The sequence below is a fragment of the Centroberyx gerrardi genome, chromosome 3, assembly GCF_048128805.1.
Source record: "Centroberyx gerrardi isolate f3 chromosome 3, fCenGer3.hap1.cur.20231027, whole genome shotgun sequence".
Classification (NCBI taxonomy): domain Eukaryota; kingdom Metazoa; phylum Chordata; class Actinopteri; order Beryciformes; family Berycidae; genus Centroberyx; species Centroberyx gerrardi.
Genome location: NC_135999.1, coordinates 5582052 through 5598343, shown reverse-complemented (window position 1 = coordinate 5598343; position 16292 = coordinate 5582052). Strand labels below are relative to the sequence as shown.

General features: G+C 42.6%; 1 protein-coding gene across 1 annotated transcript; it reads right to left on the bottom strand.

Moving 5' to 3' along the window:
• Window positions 1-4384: 4384 nt before the first annotated feature.
• On the bottom strand, window positions 4385-13984 carry slc25a38b (solute carrier family 25 member 38b). The gene is made up of 8 exons (XM_071922535.2): window positions 13608-13984; window positions 13124-13237; window positions 10502-10626; window positions 9776-9860; window positions 8629-8808; window positions 7409-7577; window positions 6886-7049; window positions 4385-6780 (listed from the first exon to the last, which is right to left on the bottom strand). Exons 2-8 carry the CDS (start codon window positions 13136-13138, stop codon window positions 6658-6660), a joined length of 861 nt encoding a protein of 286 aa, XP_071778636.1. The 5' UTR covers window positions 13139-13237; window positions 13608-13984; the 3' UTR covers window positions 4385-6657.
• Window positions 13985-16292: the final 2308 nt, after the last annotated feature.

The window sequence follows — 16292 nt, the reverse complement described above, 5'->3', positions numbered from 1 at the left end:
GCATGATATAATTTAAAAAAAATCCTTTCATTGATTTTGCAAAAGCTTGCTTTAACAAATAGACACCAAAAATTTCAATGGTGCAGACAGCTCCAACAGTGGGCCTGAGCTCCTTCAAGATCCCAGTTAATGTGACATCTAAAGGGCAGGAGGAGTTTTGGTTAGAGACTGGAGGGAAGAACAGGGAACAGTGGGATCTTGATATGGGCGCCTCAGGTATTGAAGGGCTGAGGAGATAGCATGAAGCAGGCTATTGACATTTTGGGATATAAGACATTGAGGCTTTGTGTTTTGCATCCTAACCAGCATGGGCTCTCATTAGGGTTATTATAGTTTTGGCTTTTTCATTAATTCTCATTTTCATATGATTTTCATTTCAATTTCAGATTAGTTTTAGTTAGTTAGTTAGTTTTCAGTGTGGCTTTGGTAGGTTTAGTTTAGTTTATATTTAGTTTCAGCTCTAGTTCTAGTATTATTGATAGGGTTGGTTCATTAACGGCCATTATATTAAATGTAGTTCTCTTACTATTTGAAGCACTGTTTCACTAAAACTGCAACCTCTAAAACCAGCAAGAGGTCATTTAAGTACAAGTCAGTCAGCCTGACAGATATTTGTGCTCCTTTCCATACCAGCATGTGTCCGTCGCTCTGAGACTGTCCCATCAGCCTCCACGTCCTGCCAGGCAGCAGAGGGGCTGTCCAGTGACATACAGTACCTGCACCCTCAGGAGACGTCATGACCTCATCGCGAGCTGTCACCCTCTGTCGCCTCAGTGTTGAGGAGAATAGGAAATGAGAGGAGCGGTAATTGTGGGCCTTCTGGCTGGGGAGGCCCAAAGTCATCAATAAAAGAGATCAAAGACAGTCATCAATAAGTAAATCAGATCATTATCATAGCAGGTGCTGCCATAGAGGCACTGGACACCAAAGCTTGTGCCATACTTTGCCAATCCATTGGCCTTTGTATTGTCAAGAGGCTTTAGAGACTTTGTTGTACATACTCAAATGATCGGGCGGAGTGAGTTTATACAGGAAGGGCTTCACAAATCCTTTCACAAGGTCAAATGGAAATAAATTTCCTAAGCAAAATTGTTTAGGGAAATGCCTGGGGGCTTCGCTGACTTCATTGATCCCTTGCAAATTTAACAAAAGCAATTTCTTAATTGATTTCGCTTCTGGCAGTAAAGTATGCTATTTTATCACTATTGTCTTATCACAGCCACTGGAGCTCAAGATTTGACTATGCATGACTCCAGATGTATCAAAGCTTGATGAAACTAAGAGGCAGTTAATACAATGAGAGGTATTCATTGCCTCCTGTTATCAACTGCTGTAGCAACAGCAACGCATGCTTCACGTGGAATATTAAACTCATCATTAGTGTCCTAAGTCTCAGCCATACACTTCTTATCTTTAGACTGAACCACCATGGAGATCACTTTCCTGATCAATTCCTTCAAATCATTGCCATTGCATCACATGAGTTTCAAAAGTATGCAAGTTGGTGTCACTTATGTGGAAGTTTAATAAAAGAGGAGCTTGTTATTTTTATTTTACTGACAGGACGATGGAAAATCTACTGTAATGACAAAATCTCTCTTAGTATCCACAATCTGGAGAAAAGGGCGTTATAAGTTGATTTGTGTGGTCCATAAAAACATTTGCACAAAGATCAGGGGATGCAAGGATCAAGTCAAGGATTGTAAAGAATGACCAGCCACTGGAGCTCAACATTTAGCTCTGCATACATGCAAACTACCAGATGTATGCAAAGAGCCTTGACACGATGAGACTGAGAGACATTTAACACAGTGGGAGGCATTCAGTGTCTGTAATCAGTTCCTGCAGCAACAGCAGAGGGAACACACTGAAACGCATGCTTCACTTTGAATATTAAACTCATCTTTAGTGTCAGAAGACTCGTCCATACGCTTCTTATCCTTCTTAAACTTCACCACCATGGAGATCACTTTCTTGAAATTGCTCTTCATTGCAGCTGTGTCCGAGGAGCTTGAACTTGGCAAGCATGTCTATGTCCAGTATCAGGTGCTTTGGCCTGATGCTCAGGAGTACTGCAGAGAACATTACACTGATCTTTCCCCCATCACCACACCTAGTGATGAGGAGAGATTGAAACACCAAACGAAAGGGACAGTTCATGGTTTGTTCTGGACCGGTCTCTACAGAGAACCAGAAAACCCCACAGGCTGGAAGTGGTCAGGAGGTGGATACGCATCAGACATACCCTGGGCTGCCATTCAACCAAGTAACCTTAATGGTGAGTACTATGTTAGTGTTTGCTGGATCAGGTGTCCGTGGTTTGGATGGCATGATGTCGAAGCAATGAACCTATCCTTCTTCTGCTTGAACCTGGTGGTGGTGGAGGAGAAGAAGTCCTGGGAGGAGGCTCTGCAGTACTGCAGAGAAGATCACACTGAGCTCACCAGCCTGGTCTCTGAGACTGAGCTTCTTCTGGCCCAGAGGGAGATCGAGGAAGCCCAGACCACTGAGCGCGTGTGGATCGGCCTGCGTTACCTGGGAGACCGCTGGCTGTGGGTGAACGGGGAGCCTCTGGAGTACCAGGCCTGGCCCCAAGGAGATCAAGACCACCGGTGTCCAAATTGGAGTCACTCCTGTGGAGCTTTGACCAAAGAGGGACTGTGGGAAAACTGGGACTGTCAGGAGAAACTCAACTTCATCTGCTATTAAGTCTCATTCATGTTATTTTAGTCATTTTCAATTTGTCGGAGAAGATATTACATTTTTGCAGGGGAACAAATCTTAGATGTGTACTGTCAGATATTCAAGTTGAGCAAAGAAAAATGAACTGTAGAAAAGTAATGTGGTTGATAGAGATGCAGTGCCGACAAGTACAGTTGGCTGAATCCTTTTCGCCTCCCCTGGAACATTTTAATTCTAACTTCTGAAAGGCTGCGTGGTTTCTCTGGTGTGGTTTTCTGTTATTTATCATTATCATTATTATATTTATTTGTATATTTATATATCCATATTAGAAAAATATTTGTTTCCCAGCCAGAAAGTGATATGTTATATGAACATATCACTTATGGTGCGCTAGAGTCATTAATAATGATGATTTATTGTCAAGATATAATGTTAGCTATTTCAATTTACAGTTATTGCTATCATTGCATGTATGAATTGCTATGTAAAAATCATGTAAATCACCGCAATAAAACCCCCAAAATGAGCTTCATCTATGAATATTTGAAATGTTGAAAGGACTTGAAACACTGGAACAACTCCCATTCAAAACATGTAATATGCATGGCAAATGTTTTAAATCAGTAGAATTTGATTTGCATGAGATATTTGAGATTACAGCAGGCTATCAACAATGCTCTGCAGTGGCAGTCAGTACAGGACAGGACATCAGTAAAAAAAGCCATGCTCCTCAGTAACCAAGCCTTAAGTTTAATCCTTTCAAAGAAGAGAAAACAATTTGAACTCGCTATATGAATGCTCACCTGCCATTCATTAGTAATGTGGGGAGAGGGGATTTCATTTCAAGTAATAACAGACTTTCCACCAGTGGATTTGACATTTGTCAAGCTTCATCAATCACTCGTATAACTAGTAACAGTCACTGCTGATGAGCCTTAAAATTGGAAAGACAACATTCATTGTGTTTGCGATAAAGTCACAGTCAGTAGTTTTGGTCATTATTCTTGCTTTTTAAATATGAGTGGATCTGGCAATAAAGGAAACACTGACATGGGGCACAAAGCAGCTAATGTAGGAACCTGGAGTGTTATAGGGTTTGAGCTGTTTGTGCGACTGTAGTATGCATGCTCGTGCGTTTTTTTTTGCAGCATGGTTGCTGGTACAGTATGTTGATTCTTTACAGTGTTGACATGTTGGTTTGTTAGCTTTTGGTTGTCTGTAGCATGCTAGCTGACATATTGTTTGCTAGTTGCATGGTTGCTTTGGCTGAAAAGTAAGGATATCACCTGGGATCCAAAATCAAAATCAAATAGGATCTGTCTGATGAACCAAACAACTTGAACTGATTCCTCAACAATTCTTATGCTCATGCAAAACACAAAAAACGTGTGTTTTGTCACACTGACATGCAGACGCAGGCTCTCTCTCTGGCTCACATGTGGTTCCATACACAGACACACAAGTTGTGTGTCTGTGCATTTATGTCTACTACATCCGCTGTGTTGCACTGGAGAGGCAAGATGAAGAGGAACACAAGTGGCAGGCAAACTGGCCTTGAAGTCCAAAATATTGTAGTTCTACATCTAAATAAAGAGATCTTATATGAATAAGAGTAGATATACAGATTGATTATAATGAAGCATGGTTCACCTCATCCCAATTCTAACACAAGAGACAATGACTTTTACAAAAAGGGGAAATTTATTGACTTTAAAAACCAACAGGCACAGCATCCGTCTGAGCAAACACATGCACAGACCAAATATCTACTAGAACAATGACCATATACAATATAGTCACAACAGCAAATCAACAAAGACTACAGATGTGATGCGATGAGGATAGCCAGCAAGGCAAAATGTGTGAATTACAGCACATAGTGCACAGTTGGGTACAGAGTTTGTGTTACACAGCAAACAGAGAGAGAGGCTGATAGAAATCAACTCAAGTCACACAAACTCCATTCCACTTGTACCTTCATCAGCCTCAAGGGGGCCTTGGATAAAACCATGTAGGTCTGTTCCTCAAGTTCAACTGCTCAGTCTCACGTCTCCCTTCATTTCAGTAGTGTTCACTAGACTGTTTTTCATCAGAATAGTCAGAGGTTTGTACTTTCTTGGTCTCTCTACACCATCCCACATGCAACCCTCCCAAGCCAGAGCAAAGGGGGCTCCCACATAAATACTCATGAAGTAATACTGGCGTGCTGACTTTGACTTTGATCAGTGCCCTGTGCAAGGTAAAGGGTTTGCAGTATAACCAGCTCTGTATCTGGGACCATAGTGGATATAAGTGACTAGTTCTATCAGGTTACCAAGACTTCCTATATTCTCTGTTGTGTTTACACTGTGGGTTCATAGTGTTGTATGCCACTGTTCCTCAGAAAATTCAACCCATCAATCAAATCAGTCGGTCTTTTCTACTGATGCTTCCATTTGGCATTGTTTTCTGGATAAACACTTCTATACAATAATCCTTTTCAATATATCACGTCTTTAATATTAACAATAATAAATACTATCCATAGCAAATGGCACACTGTACAATCAACATAAAAATATGGCCTTCATTTGTGACAATGAATAAGTCTGTATATAGCCAATATTTACAAAGGCCAGAGGGAGGCTGGAAAATGTCTTTCCAATACTGACAGATTCTGTAGATTCATACACACATAGTCGCACAATGAGTGAGTAATGCTTCGCTTGCGTGCTTATTGTGATGGAAATACGCTAAGAGGCTTCTCATTGCTGTTTCACACTCCAAGATTTGCAGATTTTGTGATCACAGGAGTTAACCAAATTCAGCAATAACTCCAATATTTGAAAGATTATGATTTTGCCCTTTATAAAAAAAAAAAAAATTAAAAAAAAAAAAATTCTAACAAAAAAGTCAAAGTGCTTCCTTAAACACACAGAAAACGTTGTAAATTGCCTTGCGGTTTTTGAGAAAGCGGTCGCAAAATCAAGCATTTTGTTGCAAAACACACAAAACACTCCATAAAATCCTGGTGGGACTGATACACCATCACAACTCTGAATGTCTTGGACTTGCATTTGCCAAGTCCAGATGCAATCGACGATCATTACTTGTTTAGAAAGCACATCTGGTTTGATTAGGCTGAGTAAAGGATGCACCTCAGTAGTAAGTTTAAATCGGCATAGTTATGAGTAGTATGCTAGCAATGGCTTTATTGTGCTTATTGAAGTTAATCAGTCCAGCCTAGGTTCTTTCCCCACAATGCACAGCAGTGTGGCTAATTGCGATTGTCTGAGCTTGAAACAAAACAAAACGTCCAATCGTCAGTCTGCCTGTCAATAAATATAAGTCAGTTGGCAAGTAAGGAACAACACTCAGTCTAATGCGAGTTTCATAAATATGGCACAAGCCGGAGTCACTCTCTCTTTCTCTCTGCTGCACTTTGTTTTTGGTTAGCTCAGCAGAAACTCGGAGTGTACCAGCTTGCCGAGTGTCACTTTTGTCTCGGCAGCGTTTTCGAAAAACCTTGTCAAAGGCGACTATGATGACAAGGAGAGTCATATAGTCCCTCTGTCAGTGGATTAGGTGGCAGCTGTACCTCGGAGTGTTACGGAGAGTTTCACTTCCAACACGAAGTCAGAGGAGGAATAAGTTCACTTCACAGCAGCGAGGGAGTGTCACTTCAGTTCAGGATTGACATCAGAGTGTTTGAGGTGTTACGCCACGATCTTGAACTCACGCACTAACAGATACACACAGGCACATTTTCACAAACATCTAAAAACCAACAAAAACACATACACACAGCATTCTCACTCTCATCACTCTTTTCAACCATTTCTATCCACCTTGCTTCTCCGCTCAATATCTTGGTAGTCTGCGATCTGCTGTGCTCCCTCTTCCTCTTGCGTAGGGCATTCGCTGAGAAAAAATATCATCGCCCCCTTATATTTCATCCAGCCCTCTGTTCATGTGGTTCCAGACGGTTGCTGTTCAGGATTTGAGGCCCATCCGAGCCATCAGCTGTTCGTAGACAGTCCAGGCCATGGCGGCCATCAGAGTGCGTCGAAGAGACCTGGGCACTGCGCCGCGGAAAAACCCGCGCAGGCCGTTCTCCTGAGGGACAGACAGAGGGGGGAAGTTCAGTGTTACGTTACCGGCATAACTGTAAACCAATACAGTTTTTGAAAATGAAAATGTCTGATAAAAATGAGCACGCACCGTGTAGATGTAGCGAACAGCGTCGGTCGTGCTCCAGTGGGACGGGCTGACTTGGATGTGGGTCTTCACCACGTCGGCAGGCTGGGTGACCAGGGAGGCCAGGACACCGGCCACCACTCCGCAGCCGAAGTTCACCAGCGGGGCATAGCATGACGAGCTCACCTCTGAAAGAGACACGCCAAGTGTCGGGAGAAAATTACAACAGTACGCTGAAACGTATTGTGTATTGCACTGCTAAGAGATGCAGTAAGGCAGATCTGGGCTTCTTCAACTATTTCCACCCAGGATTGAAATTAATAATTGAAACTCTTGCCCTGGAGAGCCAGGCACCTCAAATGACTTTAACTTTATGATGTAGGGACACACTAGAAACAGGGCTAAAGTCCATTTCTGAGGCCATAGTTTCAAAGACACTAGACTAGGATTGAATGTACAATAGTATGATTCGCCGGCGCTCCACAACAGAGCACTTGACGTTTTAAATGGGCTCCATTTTGATGTGGCGCTCCGGCGTGGCTCTCACCTTGAGGCAGCGACCTCTTGGCCTGGCTGTAGAACATGACGTAGATGCCGGAGAAGGGAGCGTCTCGCAGCAGCGTGGCAGTCAGCCCTGAGAACAGAGCCCTGATGCCCTCTGTCTCATACACGCTCCTCAGAGCGCCTGCCACACTCACGTAGTTATAACGGCCGCTCTGAAAACACCATGCAGACACAAAATAACAATGCGTCAGGACATTGGAATCGCACAGTTACAACATCCGGAACGAGCAGCAAAACCAGTCAGTGGCAACTCTTCACAGCATACAGTTAAAAGCAATTTTGATCAGCTCTGCCAGCGGGGACACAGAGCTTGTTCAATGGTCCAACACATGCACACACACACACACACACACACACACACACACACACACACTCTCACTCTCTCAATCGGATTGTTTCAGCATTCCCATCTATCTCAGCTGACATCATTGTGTCCATCCATTTTGATCAGGCAGCATGTGACATTCCTCAATTTTCTTCCTCGTCTCCCTTCCCCTCTGCCTTGATCAGCCGGCCCACAGCAGAATCACTTCTTCCCCGTCTCCCTCTAACCTCAAGTCCACCATCTTGATGATGGTGACAGGCAACATGCCGGGACCAACCACAGCCCTCGCTACGGCTGTCAGAACAAATTTCAATATTAGAAATGTCAAAAAAATAAATAAAAAATTCAATGAATTCAAGCCCCAACCTGCCTGTTAAATGCAGAAACAGCAGGTTTTTTTTGTTTTTACAGCCAGTTGAACTGAATGTTATCACTGGCTCCTCATGCCTTGGCCCCGCAGACTCTCATTCTCTGTCACAATACTCTTCTCTTAGCCAGCTAGTTTGTTGTTAGCACACACATGCTTCCTAGCAGCATAATGGCAGAAAACACTCATGATCAGCATGATCAGATGACTACTCCTAATTTACGAAGCAATGTCTGGAAGATATTTGGATTCCCCTCTGTAAAAGGCAAGACTCACCTGGTGACTGACACTTCTCTCTTGCAAATTTAAAAGAAAACACCAACCAAAATCTTTCAAGAAACTGCATTTCCCTCCAAAATTACAATTTTATCAACTGTTGTTTGTACCTTTTTATACCTGATAAATCAATCTATCAACCTATCTATCTGCTGTCATGTCAACACGCGGTCGGCCATCTTAGGGTCAGTGGGGCTCTGGCGTCTCTCAGTGTCCCCATCAGTCTGTCGCTCACCTCGAAGCGCGTCTTGATGACGGTGACGGGCAGCATGGAGACTCCGGCCACGGTTCTGGCCCCGGCCCCCAGCAGAACGGCCTCGCCAGCGTTGGGGGCCCGGTCCAGGAAGAAGTGCTGCTTCAGGGAGTAGAAGGTGCTGAAGTAGATGCCCACCCCGGGGATGCAGCGCACAAAGGACTGGCGGTGGGGAGGGAGAAGAGAGTATTGTATGAGTACCACAGATTTCTCAAATTATGCCTGTTATGGTTTATGGGATGGTGTTAAAGAAGGTCTTGGCTGAAAGAATAAAAGCGCCAACCCTGGGTTACAAAAAAGATATATCTTACATTTGCAGCTGGAAAACAGATTTTTTAAATAATGAAAAGTCATACTATAAAGTTCAAATTATTTAAATTGCAATGGTAATGTGGCAAAAAAAATACATTAATGCCCCTCTATTTCTTAGAAAAGGACACTTAGTAACCAAAACACTGAAAGAGAGACACCCAAGTGTAGGTTCTTGAACAGACACATTGTGGCAGATTACCGCTGTCTCTCTATATTTCTAGTTCTGACAAGAGCCACAGCCGTACAAAACTTCATAACAAAAGGAAGCAGACTTCATGCGGCTCAGTGTCTGGTTCCTAGAGGGAGACGGAGGTAATGCTAACGTAAGCAGGAAGACACAGTGAGTCAGTGCTGGAGAACAAGTTCTTCCACTGACAGACAAATATTAGACATTAGACATTGCCCTGTGTTTTGGTCTTTCTTTGTTTCTGTCTTTAGTGCTCCTGAAAAGTATTCATCCCATTTGACTTCACATTTTCTTGTGCTACAAAAGGATTTTGAAACACATTTCAGAGAAATAATGCCACATAGATATATTCTGAAGTCAGGGTTTATGTTTATATGTCCATCTACACAAGCTACAATTATTAAATACATTTTATGAATTAATTAATGAAGTAATTTACAGTGTCAAAAAGGAAAACAAAAATAAACTAAATTTAATTTCATTTGTCATTTTGCCATATAACCAGAGACAATGAGGACCAGAGCAGAATATAGAATGTGGCTAGATCTGGCTACATGCACATAATGTGAATTACAGTAATATGACTGATAATTGCAGGGTTTCTTAGTATAAATGAGGTCAGTTACTCACTGGTGAAACTCCCCTCCACAGACTGAAGAAATTCTCTGTCCTAATGACGTTGATGAAAACTGTAAACATCCCCACCTTCGGTGCACTGGGGGATGAAATTGAGGAATGGTTACAGACACATACGACAGTGCAGACACACAGACTGAGATGCGAACACACACAGGCACACATCAACACTTATGCAGACACATAAATACACGGGTGTGACTTGCAGTGCTTGAACAATGCGACTAAGAAAAGACCCAATCCCCAGAGAATCAACTCTGAGGTAAATGATTCTTCCAAGGCATAGCCTGTACCGGTGGAATGTTGTTTAAAATAAAAATCCCCTTTTTGCTGTTAACATTTCCTGTGCCTGTCCTTAGCGGAGGTAATTGCAGCCTAGTGGCTTGTGAGCATGACTAATTACATGATGCTGGTGTGACTAATTGCCCTATATGGGTCATAACAGCGGATTCAGACTGCCTGCAGATTTCGTTGTTACTGTGTGTGAGTGTGTGTGTGTGTCATACGTGCCCGGAGAGCATGTTGCTTGACATGGTGCGCGTGTGTTTGTGTATGAGTGTGTGAGTCAAAGTGAGAGAGGGAAAATGGCAGAGAGATAAACACGATGAGCACGCTGATCTGTACACGTGCCTGACAGCATGCATGCTTATGTGCAGAATGTGTGTACATGTGTTCACACACACTGGACTTGTGTCTGTGTATGTGTGTGCACACACACACCCTGGCTTGGTGTTGTTCTGCAGGGTCTGCAGGCGTGTCTTGACCAGATCCAGAGGCTGGAAGAGCAGCGTAGAGCAGGTGCCGCTGAGAGAGCCACACATAAAGGCTTTGAGAGCTGGGTGAGCCTGGGGGCAATGACACAGAGAGAGAGAGAGAGAAGGTGGAAGAGAGAGAAACAGAGGAATGGAAAGAGAGAGAGACGAAGGAGAGATGGGAAGGAGAGGGAATGAGGGGAAGGAATGGTGGAAAGAAATCACAGAGAGGGGGAATGGAGAAAAAAGAGGAAGGGAGAGATGTAGAGAGAAAGTGGGATTAGAGGGGACAGAAAAGATAAGAGGAGAAGGAGAGAGAAGAAGACAAAGAGAGACAAGGATAAGACAAAGAAAGGATAAAGGATTAGTCACCCTGTAAAAAGCATTATATGAAATTATGCAATTCAATATTTTATGTGGTGTCGGACACGTTTGTTCACTGCAACACACAGGATACAACTTTCTCAAAACAGCAGAAAAAAACTGATTCGAAGAATTAATTAATACGGCAAAAATCCTGACACGACAGAAATGTGCGTCAAATAAATGAGCATTTCACCTAAATACATATATATAGAGCTATAACTTGAATATCAATACAAATATGCTTTGTATAGCATTTCTACATACAGACAAATGAGGCTGTAAACAGAGGCCAACTTCCCACACAGACAGAACCCAGTGGAGATGATGCAGATGTGCAGAGACAGACAGGGACACACACACACACACACACACACACACACACACAAACACGCGCACACATACACACACACACACACACAGGGGCTGTCGGGAAGAATCACGCTGAGACTCAGCGTTATCGGTGGTTACACGCCTCATGGACAAACAGACAGTAGGGGCATGAGACACAGACATGGACGGACAGACGGACACTAAATTTAGCCGCATTTGGAGGTTAATGTACAGATACTTAATATTCAGACAGACAGACAGACAAAGATGTGAAAAACTGAGGAACAGAGGCAATAACAATAACCACAATAATAACAATAACCACAATAATGACAAGAAAGAATGAAAGAATGACCACATAAAAGCTGCACAGCGTACATAAACTGTTTGCTTTACAATTACATGCGAGTAGGATACACTCACGGAACCAATACATAACACACACACCACATAAGTAGGCTCTATACACTACTTCTTATACATGCTCCCAGGCACACATTTATGTACATACACACACACACACACACTCCATCTCCCCTACCTTCCCCAGGCCGCTTGGGGAATCCTGTTTTTCCTGCATTTTGCCCCCTTTCACCTCTCTCTCCCTCCGATACTGCCGCTACAAATAGCATATTATAGAATAAACCTCCATCTCTCTCTTCCTTCCCCCTCTCTCTCTCTCTCTCTCTTGCCAACCCACAATGGCTTGCTCCTGCTTTTCCTCCTCCCTTCCCCCTTTCAGAGCCGAAGCAGAAGCTTAATCCACGCTGCCTTTTTCTATGGGATTCTATCTCTATCTTAAGCGACACACTCACACAGCTGTATTGCTCTCTCCCCACTGAAAAGCTCGCTGCCAAATTCCGCCTTTGTCAAATGGCATGAGTCATGCAGTGGCTGGATATGTGGGGTGTGTGTGTGTGTGTGTGTGTTTGTGTGTAAAGGAGACTGTAAATGTGGGTCACAGCAAATGTATAGTAGTGGGAGTCTGTTAATGCTAGTCTTTAGGTGGCCGCCTACACGCCTGAAATCATGCATCCCAGTGGAGGTGGCAAGTGAAGAGAATTTCCCTACGGTGATCAATACAGTATCATATAATTAAACACTTCATCCAATCAAAAATCTGAACCATAATCATATTTTTAAAAGAATAACTGGTGATTTAAGACACTGGATTTCAGTGCTTCTGCGGCTGGAGCAATGATCCTATCAAATCAAGTCTGAAGCATGAAAATCAATCCAACATTGCAGCCATGCCCTCTAGATGGGCAATGTCCCACCTTTGAAAAAGATGCCATGGCAACAAACAGTCATGAACAAATGACACGCTGCCAGAGGAAAATTGGTTTGGCTTCACTTCTATGCCTTTCAGCAGGTTTCAGATGGTTTCAGGTGAGTGGCAGCGGTAGTCTTGTGTTATTCAATAGGAAGCACATGGCGCTAACATTATCAGGAGTTCAGGTCCTACTGGTGCCAGTCATACTGAAGACTGATGCATTCACGGTACTGTAAGGTGATAGGAAGTTCTCCACCAAATGGCATTAGTAACCAACCAAACAACTTTGTCTGGATGTGCTTTTCTATCATAAATATCAATTTGGATAGTAAAATAGTGAAAGTGCTGATATTTTGAAGATCACAAAGGGTTGGCAGTAGTAAAATTGGTTCACTTTAATTTCAACAGTTTTTTTTTTCTTTTTCCCCCAATTCCAGCCATTTCAATGGTGAGGGAAACTTAACATGGATAAAATATGAATAGAATAGGCTACTGAAATTCAGTTGGTAACAAGAACATCTAAAAAGGGATTTAATCTTTTAATCTTTAATGTGTTTATCATAAAACGCATAATATGCATGATAGCCACATCGGACCATGCCAGCCAGCAGGTGCACTTACCATTGCCAACTCCATCTTTGAGGTGGATGCTGAGCCTGTGTGCTGAGGGGACGAGTCCAGTGACCGAGCCTTCTCCTCTGCTGCCGTTTTGAAGCTGGATGGTTTCAACCACAGCTAACGTTACAGCAAGGGACAAATCAGACGACAGCCATGAATTACATTTCAAAATAATCAGCCGGCTAAAACTCCACAGAAAACTATGTTGTAAACTAGCTAGCTGTCATGTACGGTGAAGCGAGGTCAGAATTGCATGAAGTGTTGGCTAACGTTAGCAACCCGGCTACGCTACCAAGCTAGAAGAGAAGTGACAGGTAAAAATAAGTACTAGTGAAGTTACTTCTAGCTACTTAACAAACGTCGTGTGAACCCTCTCTGCTCTGACTGCCACTTTGTTTTGGAAAACAGTGACTCATCCTTCAGTCACACTGAGTAACTAGCTAGCTAACTTAGCATATTTAGCATGTTAGCTGCAGTCTCCTCTTACCTGACTTTGAGGTCTGTTAAGGACTGGTGCCGGTGATGGTCGCTCCACTCGGCTCGAAAAACGTCATGATTTACAGTCAGGGCAAAACTTTGCGAAAACTACGGTGGGGTCTTTGTTCAATAATGTTAGTTAGTAAGCACTTTAACTGTGTTACTCGCCAGGGTGGATGCACAGCTTGCTCGCTAGCCTCGGTAGCTAACGTCAGCTAAGTTAGCCCTTCGTCCGCAACTTCTGGCAGCTTCTATTCTGTAAGCTAACTTTAGAATACACTCACCTATTGCGCTATTTAGTATTTATATTGTTTTTTATGTCCTCGCATAGACAGTGTCCTCGGTCTCGTTTTTCAAAACAGAGAAAATAAGGCTAACGTTATGGGTGTGATGCCAGACCAACACTGACAGAAAACCTGCTGGCCTGCAGCGCACTGATAGCATCCAGCAGCCAAGTTCACCTCCAGTGGACAGACAGACACACACACACACACACACACACACACACACACACACACACACACACACACACACACACACACACACACACACACACACACACACGTACGTCATCTATCATCGTTATCATAGTTTAAGCCCAGATAAATAAAAAAATATGTAAAGAATGCCGTAACTATATTTTCTATCTTTAGGCTGAAGAATAGTTTGTGCTTGCTACTTGTCTGAAATGTTGATTCTGATTGGTTGGATCTCTACAGTGAAAAAGAGGTGAATGGGAGAAATATATTTTAAAATTTAGCAATATTCTAATTGATACTATTAAAGTGAAACCGAACAGGGTTTGATATTCTTCTTATCTTGAATTCTGAATAAGCAGTTAAAGGATAACACTAGTGTTTTTTAATGCATTGCTTACCGTCAACAAATCCTATGAAAATAATTTTGTTATTTTCACAGGATTGTTGACGGTAAGCAATGCATTAAAAAACACCAGCCTTATCCTTTAATGTTTATTAGTCGGCCAGTGTAGGCTACTCTGAATGGCCTCAGGACGTCGCTGTTGATACCAAGTTAGTCCTGAAATGAAAAGGCCAAGCATGACTTGAAGACACAGACCATTTGGCTCAATTAATTAAATGTCATGCGACGTTTTCACCGCCATCCAATCAGACATAGCCGCAGTGGAGCTGCTCAGTGAACAACAGTGAAAGACTGATTGTACTGGGAAGCTCCATGTTGTGACTGTCTGTACCTGTGTGAACGTATATATATATATATGTATATGCATGGCAGGGGAAAATAAACTTGTGGCATTAAAATATCATCAATAGCTTCAAAAGGACCACAATAGTAACCATTTAGCTTATTACAAACAGAAACCGTGTCAAGGTGATGCTAGGTTACACCTTTGTCTGATGGCCATTTCCCTACATGGAAAACATATGTATTCAAGACGACACCTACAAGAAACTCTGTAGTTATTAATAGTAATATTTGGCAAACTAATTATGAAATTTTGTTTCTTAAACATAATTTAAGCCATAGGTTTAGGTTTCATTAAAACTGTAGGGGAAAACACTGGTGCTGTTGGTGAAGTCGGGAGTTGAGACAGAAATGTTTTTATCTCTATCCCACAAAACCATCAAAAAAACAAAAAAAAACACCATCCCATAAGAACAGCGGCTCTACAGAGTCAGATCAGTCAACACAAAGAAAATAGACAATCAGGTGAAACGGCAGTGAATAATGAAAAATAATCACAGGGGAAAGAAAAGATACTCAACTCTGCGAACAGGCAAGTGGAGAAAGAGCAGAAAAGGCATTAAAAGAGAAAGCCACAAGTGAACGGACTCCCCGCTGAGGAGGAGCCGACTTCAGCTGCTGCAAAGGAGTGAGGAAGAATCTAGTCCTCTTTCAACAGTAGAATACAAGAACAAGCCTGGTCTAAACTCACCAATAGAGTGCAAGAAAGAAATCACCTTTCATTTGACGGTGAAAGAAACAGTTATAGAACGACATCCAACCAAAAGGCGGTGGTGGTCCAGTGGATTACAAAATAAAGAGTGTCTGTGGTAGTCAGGTCGAAAAACAAATACCAAATCAGTGATAGAAACCCAGAGGCTTGGCTGTGCAGAAGGCCAAGGTCGAAGGATCTGTTTGCAGAGAAAAGAACTAGAAGTCAGACAGAACTGACAATCTCTTCTCTGATGATTTCTTTTGTTGGACAGACAGTTCATGTCTGGAAAAAATGCAAGGCCAGACACCAGAGGCCTTTCAGAAATAGTTGCCACAATGTTTGGCACACAACAGATGAAACAAAAGAAAGAATAACTCTGACATCCACCTTGAAAAATAAATAGAAAATCAAGCACAGAGAGGAATCGAGAGGAAGGAGAATGGAGGAAGAGAGTGAATCGAACAAGAGAGTAATGGAAAAAGTGGAGAAGATGAGACTGGGGAACCAAAGAGAGGAATATGAAATGCTGAGAGAAGCAGAGAGAAAACTGGAAAAAGAGGAGGGGGGGGGAAACACAAAGAAACTGACAGCAATAGAGGAAAGGGAGAGGGAACACGTGAACAGAAAATAAAAGATAAATGCATTTGGAGAAGAGTTGGAGAAGGACTGAAGGGACCAAGGAGAGAAGAGGAGGGCAATACGTTTTACAGGAGCAAGCCACATCTCCAACAATCACCTTTTTGTTTGAATGAATTTCATCGCTTTTGAAGAGAGACT